Source organism: Sorex fumeus, unplaced genomic scaffold, assembly GCF_029834395.1.
Source record: "Sorex fumeus unplaced genomic scaffold, SorFum_2.1 ptg000006l, whole genome shotgun sequence".
In the NCBI taxonomy this organism is placed as follows: domain Eukaryota; kingdom Metazoa; phylum Chordata; class Mammalia; order Eulipotyphla; family Soricidae; genus Sorex; species Sorex fumeus.
In genome coordinates this window covers 8503250-8524041 of record NW_026606063.1, presented here as the reverse complement: position 1 = coordinate 8524041, position 20792 = coordinate 8503250, and the positions used below count along the sequence as shown (strand labels likewise).

Here is a 20792-nt window from a genome sequence, read left to right as displayed (position 1 = left end):
AGGAGGTTTGGTGGAAAATTCAAGAGGGTTGGGGGTTATGTTGTGAAGCAATTAGATATAAAATTACTAGAAACTGTATGTTTAAAAAGTGGCCTTTAATAATGACTTCTGTGTTTGTACGTTGGTGACTGCTTGTTGTACAAATTAATATAATTCCACCCTCTTAAGTCAGAGTTTGACATCATCCATAGAGAAAACAGTGCAAGAAGGTTGGGTTTGAGAACTGCCTGATCAGAGTAAAGCAGTTTACGTTTGTTAAATGCATTTATTTTCAGTGACCCCTAGGGATATTGTGCCACTTAGTGTAGTCATAAATTTGATATGTAACCTATAAGTAGTAGTGATGTATATTTTAATCCAAGTGCAAATGTCTTATATTTTAGCCTGGAATGATTATGCAAAAATAAGAAACTTAACAGCTCTGAGAACGTAACAAATTAAAATAGTTTGTGATTGAATATGTTCCAGAAAGTCAAGTTTAGTTTAACATGGCATATAAACCTAGGTGAGGACTTGGTGAAAAGGAGGCAGTAGAAAGCAGTGGGTGCTATGTTTCATTTTTAGATCCGGTGGCATTCAGGGGCTGCTCCTGGCCTCTTGCTCAGGGGTGCCCTGGATGTACCTGGAGGACCAGGTGCTGGGAATCAGACCCAGGCCACTGTCCTACCAAGCACGAAGCTTTGGCCTCCCTGACCCTGTGTGACGTTTTTTAACTTACCTGCCAATTTTTGCCTACTTAAGTATACTCTGAAACTTTCCTCGGGGATACAGATCATTCCGTTTTCATATTTTTGTTTTCTTTGGCTGCCTGCTCGAGCAAATCAATAAACAACAGGAGCACAGTGCTACAGTGCTACTGCTGAACTAGAACTCAGCCCTGTTTCTTTGTTTATTGAGTCCTGGGGGATAAACTTGGGAGCTCATGCATGCAGGGCAACTAAGTGCTGTGCCACCAAGCTACTTCTGGTGCTCCCGACCCCCAACTTTTACTTTTTATTAGGAACAGTTTCAGATTGTCGAGGTATATAGTATGCCACCATGAACTCATCTCTCAGTTAGAGAAATGATCTACAGTGACCAAGCTCTAATACTGCTCGCCCTACCTGCCCATGTGCCTCCTCATTCAGAGTGAAAGCAGACTCACCCATTGCATCTAGAAACATGTCCCTGCGCACCTCTGAGGACGTGCTCCCACTCAGAAACCCACCGGGGCAGGGAGGTGGCCCGGTGCATGGGAGCGCATGCTCTGTGGGCGTCTACTCTGGTTCCGTGTGAGTCCTCAGCACCCTCAAATGGGGAAAAAACGCGCAAAAGCAACCCCAACCCCTTGTCATCCCCCAGAGAGTAAACAGCTGTAATTATTTAAAACTGCCAGCTTTTCTGGAAAAGAGGAAAGGGTCACGAGGTAGTGCATACGCCCAGCATACGCCCAGCCCTGCCTGTGGATCCCTGCGCCTCCTGGCCCCCAGGGCACGCTCAGAGAGGCCCACGTTCAGAACATTCTAGGCCAGAGAGTGCTCCAGGGACTGAGGGCACGCTCTGCATGTGGGGAGGGGACAGGTGTAGTCCTGGTGCATGGTCCCCAAGCACTGCCAGCTGTGCCACCAGGAAAACCTTTCTTGGTGGGGGCACACCCGGTGCTGCTCTCGGTTTGCTCCTGGCTCAGCTCTGAGGAATTGAGCCTGGCCGCGCTCCAGGGACCACGGAGGGTGCAGGAGATGGCTCCAGGCAAGTGCCCCACCCACTGTGCCTTCGCCCTTGCCCTCCAAAAAACTGTCTCATCAACTTCCTGCTTTTACAGACTTTAGTTCGTGTTTTTGCATTCTTAAAAACTGCATCCCAACAAAATTCCCACTAAATTTGGTGAATATTCCTCTTCTTGCAGTTAATTTTCTGGAGGTCCCTTTTGTCCGTTAGAAGATTCTCACATTCTGCATTTTAAATATCGGGAAAATGTATTTTGCTGGGTCCTTGAACATATCCTTTTGTTCATTTTCCTACATATAGTTTGTTGGCTTTAGAAACTTGTTCTTCTGGAAAGAACACTTGAAGAGTGACAATGAATTGGGAGGGGAAAATGATGTCAATGGAAGATGAAAAAAGGATTTGATTTCCATTTCCCTTTTTTTTGTTGTTTTTGTTTTGCTTTTTGGGCATACGCAGCGGTGCTCAGGGGTTATTTCTGGTTCTGCACTCAAGGATCAGGTGACGCCAGGTGTAGACTCCTGGTCAGCCACATACGTGGCAAGCTTCCTACCCACTGTGCTACTTCCTTTTTATTCTTAAGGACTTCGAAGTGAGGTGTTGTATAACTTAAATAGAAATAAATGGAAACTAGATGAATCCTGAAAACGTGTGTGCTGGGAATGGTGAGAGCTTACATGGACTGACTGAAAAATGTTGACATATGAAAATGGTTCTGGTCCCATGTTACATGGAAGATTATGTTTGCTCATTCTCTACTCCATTCTAAAGGGCAGGTAAACATGCATATTTACATGTAGCATTCATCCTAAGTTTTGCCATTATCTTTTCACTTGCTTTGGGACATCTTGATTGTTAATAGCCTATTTGTAACCAGGCATCAGAAAATTCAGGAGACTTTTTTTTTTTCAGATTTATTTATTATTTTGCTTTTTGGGTCACACCCAGCAACGCACAGGGGTTACTCCTGGCTCTACACTCAGGAATTACCCCTGGCAGTGCTCAGGGGACCATATGGGATGCTGGGAATCGAACCTGGGTCTGCCGCGTGCAAGGCAGAGGCCCTACCCGCTGTGCTATTACTCCAGCCCCAATTCTGGAAACTTTTAATAAAATTCTTAATGCTTCATTTGGGAGTTACTTTAGATACCTAGGTCATATATATTTTCATGACTTAAGGAGTCATTTCTGCCTCTTAATTACTTTGAATAATGAGTGATCGCTTTATACTTAGCAGTAGAGTTTACAAAATACATCATTTTCAGATTCATTCATTTCTTTATAATGCTTCTCAATCAATCTTTTAGTACAAATGAAAGTGCAGCAACAGATTCGGGACTGTATTCCTTGACCTGAAACGCTGCTACCTTGCTTGGCCATTTGACATTGGGTCCTGCTTGGTTGCAAGCCCATGTTGTAGTAGGAACTGAGGTTCTGACAAGACCATGTCCAATCTTTCAAAAAAATTAAAGTGTGGACTCATTCGGACAAGACGTTTCTTGCATCTTGCGTGTCACTGGGACTTTGTCATAACTGATAGTTACCATAAAGAGGATTGTCAGTGTCACCGGGCACCTCCTGAGTTACTCTTGACATTCTGGTCAGTACATTTACTTCTAAGTTTTGTGGTCTGATGACTTGAAAACGAAAGTACTAGTAGGGGTCGTCTCTAGTTCCGTCCCCAGTGCCAGATGAGCCCCCAGGCCCTGGAGGTTCGCAGTCCCTGCCAGGGTCTCACTGGCTATCTCCACATCTATGGGCTGGCAGGGAATCACCAGGAGTGATACCCCCCCACCCCAGACCCCCTGAGCACCATTTAGGAGGCCTACCCTTCATAAAGCAAATCAGGGTAGTCAGGACCATAAAATCAGTCTCTGTCAGTTCGCCCTTGGTTGTCTGCAGTGTTATTCTGCATAGGAAACTATGAGGTTAAGTGATCGTTTTAAAATTGAGGGGCCAGAGTGATAGTCCAGTGACGCTGCTGACCCGGGTTCAATCCCCGGCATCCCATATGGTCCCCTGAGCACCGCCCAGTGATTGCTGAGTGCAGAGCCAGGAGTCCCCTGAGCATCACCCGGTGTGCCTCTCCCCACCCCCCATAAAATTAAAGTTGACAATTTCAGACAGGCCTTGGTGTAAAGGTATTTTTTATAAGCAGATAAAGTCCATGGGGGAATTCTGGATAGTTTAGGTGCTAAAATAGGTTTTGAAAATGGACTTTATTTTATCCGTGAGTTTCTTCTGTTTATGTCTAAGCATTACTTTTCTAGCAACAGTTACCAACACACAGCATGTGAACAAGTGGAACGTCCTTTTGCGGAGAAAAACGTTTTGAAAGAATAAATATTTTAATGTATTTTTAAAAATTATTTTTTAATTGAGTCCCAAGGTTACTCATGCATGGGTTTCAGGCATGCAATGTTCCAACAGTGATCCTATCACCAGTGTCCAATTCTCTCCACCCAGATCCCCCCACCCCTAGCATAAGAATGCAGGAATTTGATGTCTTAAAGAATTTTCCTTTCTTTTCCCCACTGTTCAGTTGAAAGACCTGTGCAGGGCAGAATTCAGCTGCTCAGGCTCCTTTCCTTCATTCTGGGTGGAGACTGGGATCCCGTCCATGCGCCCTTAAAGGGTTTTAACTCAAACACTCACTGTGTGTGTTTTTTTCCATTAAATAAATGGTGATTCAGTGACTTGGTGGTAGACAGAGATAATAACTTAGAAGATTTCCGGGTCTTCGCTAAACATACACATGCATTCAGTTTTGCGATTAAGTGAGAACCATAGACTGGGGATGGTCTGTGAGCACGGGTGTTGAAGCAAGTCATTGAAACGGCAAATGAGAGATGGCGAGGAGGAAGTCTTACATACATTAGTAAGTCCTTCGTGCATTAAAACTTTATCAAAACGTTCACACAATTTAATTTTTTTTTAATGAAGCAGAATAGTTTTTACTGAAAGTTTCCTTGGGGGAGAGCATGAGAGAGCGAGCGAGAAAGCTTATTCAAGAGTGCCTGCAAATTTGAGATTAGTTTCTTGCCTTTTTGGGGGGCGCTTGAGCCCAGGGTTCAGTCATGTGAAGCACGTGGTCTACTCTGGACTGCATCCTCAGCCCCTGTTGCTACCCGAATGTCTATAGATGTTCTTTTATTTTCAGGAAGTCGATCGAAATTATGATTTGTAGGAAGCTTGTCAGTAAAAGTCCTGATCACTGAGGACTGCCCTTGTCCGTGGCCTTAAGGGTCAAGCCCCCAGTCAGCCGCACCCCCCCACCCCCCAGCTCTTAGTCGCTGCTTCAGTGGTAATGGATCACCTTGACCTTCTTAATGATACTTACCTGCTTTTTCTTGTTGCCTCCCAGCTTCTGAGTTTGCTTATCTTGATATTCCTTTTATTTTTCTCACAGAAAGTGCTTCAAACTAGGAATCTAAACCTAATAAAGAAGACTGTATTAAGGATGCCCCTGCATGCTGTTATTCCATTGTTACAAGAGGTAACCAAGTCTCCTGTTTAAGTTCCTAATGCTGTGAGTTCAAAGAGGAGTGGGGGAGGGGTTAAAAGAAGAGGGGGTGGCAGTCTGTAAGGAAGCAGGGCATTTCATTTTTATCCCCCCCCGCCCCCCCAATCTTGATGAATGCCTGGTGATTCAGTGACTTGGTGGTAGACAGAGGCCATAACTTAGAAGATTTCCAGGTCTTCGCTAAACATGTACATGACAGAGGACCTGCATTCAGTTTTGGGATTAAGTGAAAACGATAGACTGGGGACGGTCTCGGTGGGCGCGGGCGTGTGAAGCAGCGCATTGAAACGGCAAATGAGAGATGGCGAGGAGGAAGTCCTACGCAAGAGAAGGAAAATCTGAATTCCTGAGGCAGTTGTGGAAGGAAATGCCTGTTTTTCTCGTCTTTATCTGAGGGGACCAGAAGTTTTCAGGTGAATCTAGAATTTGTAAGTGTGGGATGATGGTCACAAGGGAATGGTGGTTAATGAAACCCCAACCTAGAGCCCCAAATTCTCTTTTTGTTCTTTCTCGCTGTATCTTGTGAGCTGTCCTCAGCATCACGTTGCTTTTGTGCGTTTTGATTTTCTCCACCACAAAAGTCATATTAATTGCCTGGCAGTTACAAGGTGATCCGTTCTTTCTCTGTATGTGAGTAACTCACTACTTCTGTCAAATGTTGCTTCTGGCTTTACAGTAGTAATTCTTCTTAAGGGTGTTAAGGTGGGGTAAGTCTACACATGAGAGGGGTAGGCGCGACTCCTAAGGACAGGAAACTGCAGTGACAGACAGCTTGTGAGTGTTACCAAGAAACAGTGACACCTCCAACCCCCAGCTCAGTGAAATCCAGGGCCTGGGGCCATCTACTTGGCAGTGAGGGTATAGAAAGACTATCACGTGTAGTAGAGTCCTTAGTCACTTCATAAAATCCTATTGTCTCTTAAAAGGACACTGGCCTATGCCTGTAGGTTGTTTTGATCAGATAGTACAGGGATTAAGGTGCCTGATGCACTTGAACCTGTGTTCCTCCCACCATGTCAGAACTTGCTCAAACCCCCCAACGAATATATGAAGTCGAAAGTGTGCAGCCAGTTAAGCCGACTGTGCTCTCTGCTCCGTGGGGCGCGGTGTGCAGTGGCTGCCGACGCAGCAGCCTCCTTGGTTGTGTCTGCAGCCTGTGGCCTGTATGGGCTGTCATAAGGGACCTTGGAGACAGCGTCTGTTGTGGGTGAATCTATCTGCTCTCGTGCCGCCCCCGTCTCAGGCTGCAAACAGCTGTTCAGGGGGGCCTCAGGAAGGCCTTCCAGCACAATGACCAGGGCCTGCATTGGCCAAATCACCTGTCCATCCGCACCAAATTGCACAACAGGGAGTTTGTGATTGAGGTTTTACACCAGGCCAAGTTCAAGTTCGCAGGCAGCCAGAAGATTTCGCGGTTCCCAGAGGTAGGGCTTTATCAAGTTGAACGCGGATGTGTTCGAAGACGGGGTCTGAGGAGCGGCTTGTCCCAGATGGTCTGGGGGTCAGATACACCCGAAATTACGGGTCTCTGACCAGATTGCCTCTGAGGACCTCACAGCTGCCTCTGGTCACTGCTTTGCAGCACACTGGCCCACCCCAAGGGCTTCCCTGGCCCCATGAGACAGTCGGTGTGCACTGGTCCCCTGTTAGTGACAAAGGAAGTGATATTTTAATTTTTTAACTTTTGCTCTTTTTGGTTTGGCCTCACACCTCCTTGGAGTTGCTTAGGACTTAACTCCTGAGTTAGTACTCAGAAATCACTTCTGGCAGGTTCAGGAGACCATAGTGGGTTCTGAGGAATTGATCCTGGGTCAGCCATATGTAAGGCAAAAGCCTTACCCTCTATACTTGTTCCCGGAGAAATGGGTAAAGAAATGGTAGTGTGTGTGTGTGGACACACACACACACACACACACACACAAAGGGTGGGGGAATCAGGGCTTCAGGGCTTACTTCAGGGTCAGTCCTGCAGGTGCTCAGGGAGGCATAGGTGGTGCTGGGGCGGGTGTGATGTGTGCGTGCAAACGCCCTCGAACGCTCTGCCCCTTGCACTGGCTCTCTGGTTCTAGCCTAGAATTTTTTGTGTGTTTTGTATTGTGATGAGTTGCTTTTCAGCTTGTTACTGTCTGTTCTCGGGTGGTGTGATTAGTCTGGAAAGATTCAAGTTGGCACTGGAAAGAGACATCGTACCCTGTGCTTTAGTCCCGGCTCTCTGGTCACTAATCTGTGTGGGATCTTAACAGTTGTAGCCCAGATTTTCTTCAGGCCAGTACTTATATTTTGGGAACGTATTCTAGGATATTGGTTTAAGGAATTAGGAAATTTAGGAACTATGTATCCATTGTGATTTGTGGATTTGGTCCTTGTGGCTCTTGTCAAACTAGTTGAAATGGGCTGCCATGGCTAACGCTGTTTTCTTCTTTCCAGCTCACAAAGCGACTGCAGGGCCATCCGAATAGGTAAGATGTCTCTTCTACGTTGCTTTGTTCCATTATTTTTGCACTAGGTGATTATTTAAAAAGCATGGAATTTATAGTGGTCTCGAATTCTGACTGATAATTCGTGCTCAATGGTACTCTCCTCCTTTATTTTAGACTGAATGGCTCCATGGGGGCGGGGAGGGGGGGTGGAGAGGAAATGCTTGTGGGCTGCAGTCAGCTTTTTGGGGCTCAGCTGCCTCTTTGGTCACACCCAGCAGTGCCAGGGACCCAGCTTAGGGCCTAAGCGCATGCCAGCACACGCGCTGCCACTGGGGCACTCTTACCCCACCCAGGTGGAATTACTGCTGTTCATAATGTTTCGCGAGTTTTTTGGTTTATAACGTTCCTATCTAGTTTTTTTCTGCTTAATTGTTAGGACATTTCATGAATTTGTCTCACTCCAAGATTTTTCCTAAGCCTGTGTGAAATTGCAGTCACAGGACTCGCTTTGGTAGGTCCTTGTTTTAGGGCCTTGATGACTAAGTATTTAAATAGGCATGGTGGACCCTACAGATTCTGTACGGCCAAATTACGGGAACAGTGTCGACAGCAGAAAGTCCCACCCCAGTTAGGTGGCTTTGAGAGTCACACAGGAAAGCTGAGTGGCTCCTTTCAAGCCCGGCTTACACATACTTGGAGCTGAGCTGATTTACGTCTTTTTATGTTGACACAGACATCTTGTGCCTGGTGGTGAGTGGATGAACTCAAGTACTAGCAAAGTCTGGTTGGCCTATTCGATTGCCTTGGTATCATTAAGTAGGAAATAGTTGGTTGTTTTGGGACCACACCCAGCAGTACTCTGGGCTGTGTACTCAAGGCTTAGCTCCCTCCATTAGTTGAGGGGATCAAACCTGGGTCATCCGCTTGCAAGGAAAGCGCCCTGCCTCCATAAGGAAATAAAATAAGTTGAATGTAATATTTTGAAATGCTGTCTTTTAGAGTGTTAGTATAGCACAGTTGTATTTAATTTTGCATTCCTGGGCGTTAGTTCACTTGAATTTTTTTTTTTCCTTTTTTCAGTGCTGCTTTAATGGTCCAGTGGCTAAAATGTGTATTAACGGTCCACGCATCCTATCTGTCCACAGTAAGTCTTGCTGAATCTTTGGTAATGATAAGGATTATAAGCACAGGCTTCACTGCGTCATTCTTTCTCCATTTGTCCTTCACCGAGCTGCTGCTTTGAAAGATTTTGTTTTTCACCCATCGCGCTGTTATGTCCATTAGAGATTGGCCTCTTCTTCTGTTGGACTTTAAAAGTAATTTATATTCCGTGGAGCATGTTGAAGAATAAAGGAGTAACGGTGACATATTGACACATTGCCTTCTGCTGTTTTCTGTGTCCATGCCTTGCCAGCAAAGTCCTCTTCCCATTGTGTGTGTCTCTCCCACCCCCTGTCGAAAAGGCAGCGGGGTTGTCGCTGTTTCCGCGGAGGCCAGCCTCCGGTTCCCTCCCTGCCTTGTGTCAAGGGGATAGAAATAAGATAAATGCCAGACGTGTTGCTGAGGTTGCTGTTGGCTATGCAAATGAAGGGGGAGCATAAAGTCTTACGCAGCAGAATAAAAGTTTGATGTGTTTGTGCGTCAGAGTATGAGTTGGGTTCTTTGCCACATCGTTGAGTTGTATTTTCAGCTAGAAATGAAGTTACGCAGCTTGGCGCGCGCCTGACACCTTAGAATAGTTTCTCTTAAGAGGCTAGTGGTTAGTTGAAGAACATTCTTAATTGTTTTTATTTATTTATTTATTGCTTTTTGGGTCACACCCAGTGATGCTCAGGGGTTACTCCTGGCTCTGCACTCAGGAGTTACTCCTGGCAGTGCTCAGGGGACCATATGGGATGCTGGGAATCGAACCCGGGTCAGCCGCGTGCAAGGCAAACGCCCTACCAGCCCCATTAATTGTTTTTTAAATCTTACTTTTTTTTTTTTTGCTTTTTGGGTCACACCTGGCGATGCACAGGGGTTCCTCCTGGCTCTACACTCAGGAGTTACTCCTGGCGGTGCTCAGGGGAACATATGGGATGCTGGGAATCAAACCCAGGTCAGCCGCTTGCAAGGTCAATGCCCTCCCCACTGTGCTATCTCTCCAGCCCCTAATCTTACTTTTTTTTAAATAATTTTTTTGGGGGGGCGGAGCGATATCATAGCGGGTAGGGCGTTTGCCTTGCATGCAGCCGACCTGGGTTCAATCCCTGGCATCCCATATGGTCCCCTAAGCACCGCCAGGAGTAATTCCTGAGTGCTGAGCCAGGAATAACCCCTGAGCATCGCTGGGTGTGACCCAAAAAAGCAAAAAAAAAAAATGTTTTTTTTTTCCCTACCCTTTGGGGCATGAGCGGTTATTGGACCATGCCCAGTAGTCCTCAGTGGCTGCTCCAGACTCAGTGCTCATGTCCGTGTAGAGGCTTCATCCCAGTGCTCTCTCCTGCCCTCAACCATTTCTCAACATGCTTTCCCTGGGGTCTCTGTGCCTTGGGCTCCTTTTACCTCCAGTAGTTTGAAATAGGGGCCTGCGGTGTGACCTGTTCAGAGGTCAGTTGCTGCTCCTGGGAGAGCTGTGGAGACTGTTGCCAAGATGTTCGCGTGATGGGGAGCCAGGGAGGCGCAGGCACAGATACTGGGTTTCCCAGCTCACGAGATACAATGCCAACAGCAGTGGCGACCGCCCGAGTGACTGGGTGGCATGGTGAGCGGTGCGCATAGATGACCACAGGCCTCGTGTCTGGGACAAAAGCATTTTTGCGACTTTAGTAAATTGAGTTAAAAGAGGAAAGTGGCTTGAGGACCTCTTGCAGGAAAACTGTTGTGGAGTCACTCTGTTAGGGCATTTAGACACTAGAATAAGCACTGACAGAATAGTGGCTGTGTAACGTGCCGGTCCGGGCGACTTTCCTTCTCCTTTTCGTGCCCACCTGTCAGTGCCTTCTCTCTGCGCACTGAGGCCTTGGACATGGGGCTTGATCCTCGTCTTCCTGGATAGGGTCAAATAAAAGGAGTCATGCTAATGGAAACCCTGGCACATCAAACTTATTTTATTTTCGGTTTCATCTGTTGAATGTTTAGATTTTTAACATAAGAATGAATGAAATAATGCTGTGTCCAGGCACGTAAAAGCTGCCCCTAGGGCAAGATGTAAAGAAAGGAGTTCCCACTTCATGGCCTAGGGTTAGGATTGAGGTTAAAAAAAAAGGGGGAAGGAGGGAGTTCAGCAGGGAATTCTGCTTGGAAAACTTCCCTCTCATACCCTGGGAGGCTTCCTGTCTTGGTCTCTCAAAGGCTTGTTCTATTTTGGGGGGGGGGGGTGTGCCACACTCAGTGTTCAGGGGCTATTCATGGTGCCTTGCTCTGGGGTCTCTGAGAGATGAAGAGGTGGGGGACGCTGCAGCACCAGGGATGGGGCCCGGACCATCCTTAGGAGAGGCGTGTGTCCGTCAGTAGTGGTCAGGGCCTCGGCTGTTGCTGTGATGGCCAGTGGGCGTGTGTGCTTGATTGCCACACACTCAGTGGTGTGCCAGGGATCACAGGGCGGCCTGCTGGGGCCCTGCTGCAGTGGCTCCTGTCCGCCGTTCCCGAACCGCTGCCTGGTTTGTGGGCTCCCGATGAGGCTAGTTTTGTTCACTCCGAGACCAACTTTTCGTCCATGAGGTAGAAGATGGGTGACTTCCTAGAGTCACTTCCCCAGGAAAGCTCCCTGAGACTGTAGCTGTTCCTTCACGGGGACTCTGCAGATAGTAATGCCAGAGATGCTCCGAGCAGTTGTCCTTACTCCGCCGCTCGCATCATTCGGCAGGGTGTGTCCTGCAGTCCTCTGAGAACCTGAGACGCTGCTGTGCCACTCTCCGTCACAAGCAGTCATTAGATGCTGCTGCTTCCGGCCGCAGAATGCGTACTCTGAATGTGAATACGTACCTGAATGTGATTGGTATGTTTGTCATCAGCATCACGTCATAGTAATTGAAAACGTTCTCCCTTCCCTTCTCCCAGTTGCCTGATTTGGTTCCCCAGTTGGGGACACTCTACCAGTTGATGGAAAGCAGAGTTAAGACATTTCAGAAACTCTCTCACCTTCATGGGAAGCTTATTCTTCTAGTCACGCAAGTAAGTAAACAAAATTGGTGTGTGCTGAAGCCAAGAGATGGGACTGGTACGAGGAGTGACAGTCCACCGTAGTCCGCTTCCTTTTTCAGTTAGAAATTGAGAAATTGGTAAGTCAGAATTCAGTCTTTAACTTGGAAATGTGACTAAGTTGTGCTTATTTCAACTTTTCCTCCAAGATTCTCACCACTGTAGATCCGTTGTTGATAGCAGTTAGAATGAATGTGTTACCCAAAAAATCTGGTCTTTTTTTTTTTTTTTTTTTTTTTTTTTTTTTTGTTTTTTGGGTCGCACCTGGCGATGCACAGGGGTTACTCCTGGTGGTTCTGTGCTCAAGAATTATCCCTGGCGGTGCTCAGGGGACCATATGGGATGCTGGGAATCAAACCCGGGTCAGTCATGTGCAAGGCAAACGCCCTACCCGCTGTGCTATCACTACAGCGCCATCTGGTCACTTTTTTAATCAAAAAGTTTTCAGCATTTTTAACTTCTGGGTGGGCAGGGTACACCTGGTGGCACACGGGGTCTAATCCTAGCTCTGCTTGGGGGACTTCTTGGGGACCATGCAGAGCTGGAGGTCAAACCGCAGGCCTCCGGCGGACAGAGTGCATTGGTTGGATTGGCTGAAAAAAATTAAGCCGCCTGCGTTTTTTTTTTTCTTTTCTTTAAATGGGACCTATAGTAACAGCTAACCACAGTGCTGACAGGATTGTGCCTGTGAGTCACTGGGGATTTGAACCTGTGACCTTAGCCTTGTAAGGCGGACACTCAGCCGCTGTGCTGTTCCTCCAGACCCAGCGTTTTCAGGTTTGAGGTGGGTGATCTGAGCCACACCTGGCAGTTCTTGGGCCACACCTGGCTCTGCTTGGTGGTCGCTCCTTAGAACATTCAGGAGATCATCTGCAGTGCTGGCGGCTGAATTGGGGTCAGCTTCCTGCAAGGTGAGTCAGACACTGCTGAGCTGCCCCTCCCCCCATGCTTTATTCCTGGGCCCAGGTTTCTCAACGTACCCAGAATATTCTTTCCTTATATTTGACAGGTTTTTTTTTTTTTTTAAGCTTTTTGGGTCACACCTGGCTCTGCATCTGGCTCTGCACTCAGGAATTCCTCCTGACGGTGCTCAGGGGAACCATATGGGTTGCTGAGAATCAAACCTGGGTCGGCCGTGTGCCAGGCAGATGCCCTACCTGCTGTGCTATCGCCCCAGCCCCCTGACAGTTTAATTTTTGCCCCTATATTGATACAGTGTTCTTTAAGGCTTATTCGTTGTAGTTGTGTAGATGATAAATTCCTGGGTGGCATGGTGGAGTGTGCTGGTGGTTTTGACCAAGAGCTGTGGTGACATTCTATTCCTAAGAACATTTTCTTTTAGGTGACAGCGTCAGAAAAGACAAAGGGAACGACTTGTCCTGTACAGAATGCAAAATTGGTGTACGAAGAAGGTAAGGCTGGGGACAGGGTGGGATCTAAAATTGGAACATTTCTTTTTCACTTCGATGGTATTTGTAAAAGCATCGATGATACCATTTGACCTACTTCCCCTAATTAGATGGACTCGTCTGTGGCAAAAGTAGATTTTAAATAGGAAAAGTAGGTGCAAATAAATGTAGTAATAAGAAGGGGCATTGTGTCTGGAAAACATTTAAATAGGTAAATACTGAAGCCAAAATGAATGTTTCGTCTATTTTTGCTTTGTTTTGGAGTGATGCTTGGGGCTTTTTGCGCTCAGACATCACCCTTGGCGGGTTCTGGTGACCAGAGGGACTGCGTGAGGACTGAACCTGGGTCGATTGTGTGCAAGGCAGCACCCAACCCAACAGGCGATCACTCTGGACCCTGAACCAGGCGTTTCTTTGGAGTCAGCAGTGACCAGAGCTAACTTTAAAGAAAAATCAAGCAATAGCCAGAAATAATACTAAGTAACCTTAACTTTGGTTTCATCTAAATAGCTCCTTGCAGGATACCAGACCCAGAGGGTTTGGGTTTCTCCCACCCCCAGTAGAATTTTATCAGTCTTTCCGGGAATAATCTCTGGTGGTTGTTATCATTTACACACTTAGACATTTGGTAGATGCAACTTTGCTAACCAAGCCAGACAAGGCTGTGTAGTTTTAAGGTTTTAACTGCCAAGTAATATTCCACTGGTATGTATATTTGTGTATACCATACATACTAAGCAGCTCTGTATTGGGGCCGTATCTGAAAGTACAAAATACGCTTTACAATGCCCGTCTCCCGGCATTCCCCCACCTCGCCCTTGTTCTGTTCACCCGGGGTTGTGCTCCCTTGGAGGTGGGGGCTGGGGGCTGCACGCTTAATTGTGGGGGCTGGGGGCTGCACGCTTAATTGTCACGGTTTCACACTCTTGAGTTGTGAGCACCAGATCTCTCACCTGTCCGTGGACCCTGGGGTCAGTTCAATGTCTTGGCTGTCATAAACAGTGCTGCAGTGAATGGGATGGTGCAGATATCTTTTTAAAAGAGATACTGATTTATTTTCCTTTGATAGTTTCCCAGAAGTAGAATTGCTAGATCATTAGGGCTTCTGTTTTGTTTAGTGGGAACTTCATCCTGTTTCCTTAGTGTCTAGATCAGTTTGCACTCCCACCAGCAGTGCGCAAAGCGTTCTCTTTTCCTTGGCACCCTCGCTTAGTCTCTCTCTCTTTTTTTTTTTTCCTTTTTTGGTCACACCGGTGATGCTCAGGGGTTACTCCTGGCTTTGCACTCGGGAATCACTCCTGACAGTGCTTGGGGGACCATACGGGATGCTGGGAATCGAACCTGAGTCGGCTGCGTGCAAGGCAAAGGCCCTCCCCGCTGTGCTAGTGCTCCAACCCTTTGCTTATAGTCTTTTAAAGTAGCATTTTGCTACCATTTCGATACTCTTTGTCTTACTGAGCAGTTTTGATGAAATAGAACAATGAATGAGATTGGTGCTGATTAGTATCTTAAGGTACAATATATTGTATGGATATGTTTGTGGGGGTGTTTGTACTGAATAGCTTTTCTAAAACTAAATTCAGAAGTTTGATCTTGTAACTGTGCCATAATGTACTTTGATCACAAAGTTAAGGGTTTGTTTTCCCCTTGCAGAATCTTCTGAGGAGGAGTCTGATGATGAAATTGATAAGGATTCTGACGTAAGTTAATGAGTTGTTTTCTGGCATGTAAATGTGCCTTTATACCCCCCCCCCCCTTTGGTTTTGGTTTTCTTTTTTTGTTTGTTTGTTTGTTTTGGTTCTGGGATACACCTGGGGGAACACAGGTCATACTCCTGCTCTGTGCTCAGGATTTCTCTTGGTGAGCCTCAGGGAACCAACCATACGTGCAAGGCAGATACCACACCCGCTCTGCCTTCTCTCCAGCTTCTCCGAGTGAGAGGCCCTGGGGATTGAGTCCTCCACAAACATTTTCCTGCTTATTCTTTACTCCAGGATAATTGGGATGAGGAAGAGGAAGAGGAGAAAGACAGTGAAAAAGAGGAGGAGGATTTTGATGACGAGAATGAAGAGGAAGATGAGGATGTTGAAGAAAATGGTGAGGACAGAGATGTGACAAGTGAGAAAGAATTGAATGGAGATTCTGACTTGGATCCCGAGAACGAGAGTGAAGAAGAATGAAGACAAAAATCCAAGCCAGTCGAACTGTAGGAACTCTGGCTCACGTTGCCACGTTGCCCAGCGCTGCCGGGTCCCTGGGGAGGGTTTTCTGTGGGACAGGATGCCAACGACATCAGTTGCACAGTTCCAAGTTCCCCCTGGTGGCTCCCTGCCACCTGCTGTCTCGGCACCCCAGACATAACTGTGTAAATAAGAGTGTTTCATTCGAATGTTAATAAACTTTACACAGTAAATAGATACATTTCCTGCAATGTACTGACATGAGTGTTCAATATATGGTATATTTTTTTAACGTACTACCCTGATACTGGTTCTGCCAAGAATCGACCTCGTGGACGTTTTCCCTGTGTGAAGGAATCGAATGCTCTTCCTCAGGTTGGTATCTTTCATCAGATTTAGAGCCACATAGCGCTAACACAAGATTTTTGTTAACGTTTTTTAGAAAATTTGGACAACTGAAAACTAGAGTGAAATGAGTTTGACTATTGAAAAAAAAATCACGAGGTTCCCTCACGTCTGTGAACTACTAGTCTGACGTGAGTCAGGTGAGCCATTGGGAGGGCTTCCCAGACAACCATTTATTTTTTAAGCTGTCATGTGAAATATTTTTCTACAACACACAATTACAATGATTTAAAAATTAGGGAAAAAATGTAGGCACATTAAGGATTTTTCTTGACTGAGTCGCCTGTAAAAAATCATTGTATAGATTACAAATGCTCATAACCTGCAACTTTTTAAAAAAAATCAGTCAGAGCTGCTTTTGAAGAATTTTTATTTAAATTCCTAACGGATCAAAGAGCAATTCTTTATTTTTTTTCTCTTTGGTTTTAGATATTAATGATAACCTGTTGGAATTTTTTTCCAAAGAAAATATTTTTATAATTCAGTAAGTTAATGTTTTCCTTCTCCTTATCCTCTCAGCAGTGTAGGGTATCTGTTTACCTTTAAAGTAAAAATCGTACTCGATTTTTTTTATGTATGTGTAAATAATATTTTGGTTCTCTACAAAAGCCTTTTCAGATCACCAATAACTCCTCCCCCCTTTTTTATTTTAAAAAAAAGATTGAACCAGTATTTGCTCTCTAGGGAACACGGGGCAGAAAGCTTAAGCCTAAGGAAGGGCTGGGGAGATGGGTGTATTGCATCTCTGCAATTGTAAATGAACTGTTAACTCGGCCTTTTAACACTGGTGGCAGAGCAGAGGTCACTTCTCTCAACAACTCGAACTGGAGACATAGAAGGAACTTGGGAAAGCAAGTGAGAGCCAGTGACTGGTATAATGTACAGTTTTATTTGTCTATAAATGGAGTTGTCTATGGCAATTTAATACATTCTCTTTGTAAAGTGAATAAATATTCCTCTTTACCGAGCGCTTGTTTTGTGATATGTGTAGAGGAACACAGCCCCACATCAGAGCTTGTGTTAAGGATGCTTTCCTCCCCACTAGCGTTAATAATACCTCAGTGCTTTTAGGGCCTATTGGAAAACCCAGGATTTATACTGAAATGGAGAAGCTCTGTCATCTTCTCACGGTGGTTTTGTGGCGCGGACTGGGGAGGTGCTTGTCTGGGAGGTCCATCCCATGGTCCATACCTGCTTGGACCATCGTAAAGATGCTTGAACTCATGTTAGGCTTCACTTCGTGTTCCTGAGCGTCAGATTTCCCTTGCACCCGATTCAGCCTATGGAAGTCAAGACCACAGCCTTGTCCAGAAGGACTGAATGTGCTTTGGACAAATGCAGGATTTCCTTAAGATTTGAGCCAAATGCCTTGTTCTTGACGAGAATCCTAATGGTGGTATTTGAGATTAGTTTGTAAATAAATCATCGGTGAATGTATTAATGTTTTAATTCTATCTGGATGCATTTGAAGGTCAAGATTAGGCTTGGGGCTTGGGAGCGTTTGTGTTGAGGGGTGTTTGAGGATCCGAAATGGGATCTTGGAGAACCTGGGGATATATAGCTGCTGTATAAAGAGGCTGTTGTAATGTGTCCTTCTCAAAGGAAGTTCTCAACATCAGACGCTCACCCGTTTACCGTACTAAGGGTGGCCCAGGTGGTAGAGCACAAGCCTTGCGTGGATGAGACCCTGGGTTTGTTCCCTGACCACGCAGTGCCTGAGTACTGCTGGGTCTTGCCCCGGCAGCTGCAGCAACACAGAAACATGTCCCATTGCCTCTTATGTGCCAGGGAATATTTGGTTGCTTTTCTACATCACTGAGTAATGGCAGGTGATAAATATTTGTCCTGAGGAACTAATACTCAACCAGAAAGAAAGGGAATACTGTATAATGAGAAATAAACTTGATAGGCTACCGAATGTAACCTGCCCACACAAACTCCCCATGGCATACCCAATATGCCAAATACCAGTAACAATGATGGGTCTCATTCTCCTAACCCTGAAAGAGCCTTGAATATGGCACTTTAAAATCTCAGGGCTAGGACGAAGGAGATGTTACTGGGGCCTGCTCGAGGCAATCGACAAACAACAGGATGATGGTGATCGTGAGAATTAAATAACATCATTGTTGTGTGTACTGAGAAGGGGGCGTTAGAACAGTCTTGGAGGAGCAGGTGGCAGTAGGAGAGGTTCTGGGCAGAAGAAACAGGAGCAAAGACCCCGCCCCCATCCCCAAATGCTGCATATGCCCATTGTGTTAAAACAGAGAGAAACGGTAGAGGGTAAAAGGGAGATTCTGGTGACAGGTGGTACAGCAGAGTGGTTGGTTTCTGGGACCATTTGGAACTTGAAGCTGGTGGGTTTCATGCGAAGTGTGAGAAGAAGCGGATGCATGTGTAATTCCCAGGTGTTGGTTTTTTTTTTTTTTTTTACCAGAGCCCCTAGATGAAATGTAGGTAATGTCGGTAGATAGCCTTGCAGAGGGGGATCAAGAGTTGAATTTTGAAATTCCATTAAAGCCTACTAGGAGTGTAAATATATGCCCTGTTGGCCAGGGTATAAGGGTGAGGGTTGGAGGTAGAGATCAGACATTCTTTTTTGGGGGGGGGGTCACACCCAGAGATGCGCAGAGGTTATTCCTGGCTCTGTCTGCACTCAGGAATTCTGGCGGTGCTCGGTGGACCATATGGGATGCTGGGGATCGAACCCGGGTCGGCTGTGTGCAAGGCGAATGCCCTATCCGCTGTACTATAGCTCCAGCCCCAAGATCAGACATTCTTGTAAATCCAATGATCTTCAATTGCCCATCTGTGGACGTCTGGGATGGAAAGGTTGAAGGATGCTGATAGAAATGACAGTAAAACTTGAAAATGGCTGAGTTCGTGCGAGTGAATGTATGTAGGAAGAACTCCCAGACCCGGTACCAACAGCATTGCAGGAAGAGACACTGAGGAAGAAGAAAGAGCCGGTCCTGAGATCAGGAAGTTTTCTTACTCTTCCCAGTTCTTTCAACTCTGCGTTCTTGACATTTTCTTTTTCCAGCTGTGGTTTCTTAAAGCTGGAGTTGATATGGTCATGGTCATGGTCCTCCTCTTGTTCATCGATTTGCTGGAGTGGGCCCAGTAACGTCTCCATTGGAGACTTTGTTGTTACTGTGTTTGGCATATCAGTACGTCATGGGGAGCTTGCCAGGCTCTGCCGTGCGGGCGAGATCCTCTCGGTAGCTTGCCGGGCTCTCCGAGAGGGGCGGAGGAATCGAACTCGGGTCGGCCATGTTGGCTGCGTGCAAGGCAAACGCCCTACCCACTGTGCTATCGCTCCGGCCCTGTCTGGAGTTGATATAGTATTGGTAAATCCTACAATCTGGGGCTACCTCCAAAGGATAGAGTATAAGCTTTGCTTGTCAAAGTTTGAAACTAAAGGACTGCATGGTCCCCTGAGCACCAGACCCCTGTTAAAGGCAATCTGTGAGCACCGCCAGGAGTGACCTCCAAACCAAAACAAATTTGGCCTTGTTATTCCTGGCCTGGCAACGTGTTACGAACCTCCAGGAACTTGACTCATAGTTAATTTCATGAAATTCAGTGCTCCATCTGACTTCAGTTGAGTATGCCTCTGGTTCGAGACAGTGTGGTGTGAATATAAAAATAAAAAATAAAAGGTGTGAATATATCTACTGTGAAAATGCAGGCCCTATTAGAGAATACAAACACGAGAATTGTATTCGTGAAATCGAGTTCATGAAAAAAGTGTTCCATCATCACTTAAAATCACAATGCAAATCAGAGCACAGTATTGTGAGAACCAAACACAATTGAAGAGCATCCATCAAAAAGATGAACTGTGTTGTCAGGATGAACCAGGATCCTTTGTTCCCCTGCTTCTGGCACTCACCAGTCTAAGTCTCAGTGTCCATGGGTTTGGGTTTTTCATTCTACATGAAAGGGAGATCAGAAGATACTTGTCCTTCCATCTGACTTCTCATGTTGTGTCATGCCCTGGAGGTCCATCCAGGTTGCAAGTAGTAAGATTTCTGTTTTTGTTTTTGGGTCCCACTCTTTGGTGCTCAGGGGCCGTTCCCTGCTCTGTGCTTGGGGTTCTGGCGATGCTTGAGGACCATGTGGTGTCAGGGCTGAATCCCGGCCTCCTATTTCAAAGCCAGCCTGTCGCGCTATCTCCCCAGCCTGCTGCCTCATATACCAACATGCATTCTCTATTGTACTTGAAACAGTTGTCAGTGTAGTGCTAGGGATGAAACCCAGAGTCATGTGACAAGGAAAAGTGCTCTGCTGCCGAGCCACATTCCTGGCCTGCCATGTTTTCTTGGGGGAAGCAGGTGTGTGTGTGTGGGGGGGGGATCGGGGGGGGGGGACATTATCCCTGGCAGTGCTCAGGGCTTACTCCTGGCTCTGCAGTAGGAAATCATTCCCGGTGGGTTCAGGATACCATATGGGATGCTGTGGATCAAACCCAGGTCCGTCAGCGGGTGCAAGGCAAATGCCCCACCTGTTGCACTACCCCTCTGGCTCCCTTACTCTTTTTTTTTTTATTTTATAAAACTATATATTTTCTTGCAAAAAACAGTTTTATGCAAGCAGGTTTTTTTTAAATTTTTTTTTATTAGTGAAACACCATGAGGTACAGTTATAGACAAATTTTTGTGCTTGGGTTTTCAGTTATATAATGATCAAGTACCCATCCCTCCACCAGCACCCATCCACCACCATGGGTCCCAACATCCCTCCCACCCCCCCCATCTCCCCCATCCCACCCTGCCTCTGTGGCAGGGCATTCCCCCTTGTTCTCTCTTCTTTTGGGTCCTGTGTTTTGCAAGAGAGGCATCGAGTGGCAATCATGTTTGGTCTATAGTCTACTTTCAGCACGCTTCTCCCACCCTGGGAGGATCCTCCCAACACCCTTTATTTGGTGCTCCCTTCTCTTTCTAAGCTCCCTTTTCCCCTAACATGT

General features: G+C 46.3%; 1 protein-coding gene and 1 non-coding gene across 2 annotated transcripts in view; both read left to right on the top strand.

Moving 5' to 3' along the window:
• WDR43 (WD repeat domain 43) overlaps positions 1–16790 on the top strand; it is a 41839-nt gene extending 25049 nt beyond the window's left edge. Inside the window, exons 12-18 of the mRNA XM_056123473.1 lie at positions 5114–5200; positions 7655–7686; positions 8728–8791; positions 11689–11802; positions 13172–13241; positions 14892–14938; positions 15233–16790. Coding sequence (XP_055979448.1) covers positions 5114–5200; positions 7655–7686; positions 8728–8791; positions 11689–11802; positions 13172–13241; positions 14892–14938; positions 15233–15418 — 600 coding nt within the window. The 3' untranslated portion in view covers positions 15419–16790. The remainder of the gene's footprint in view (positions 1–5113; positions 5201–7654; positions 7687–8727; positions 8792–11688; positions 11803–13171; positions 13242–14891; positions 14939–15232) is intronic.
• Positions 6289–6424, top strand: LOC130038283 (small nucleolar RNA SNORA70). Its single transcript, XR_008794652.1, has one exon. It is a non-coding gene; the product is annotated as a small nucleolar RNA SNORA70 (small nucleolar RNA).
• Positions 16791–20792: the final 4002 nt, after the last annotated feature.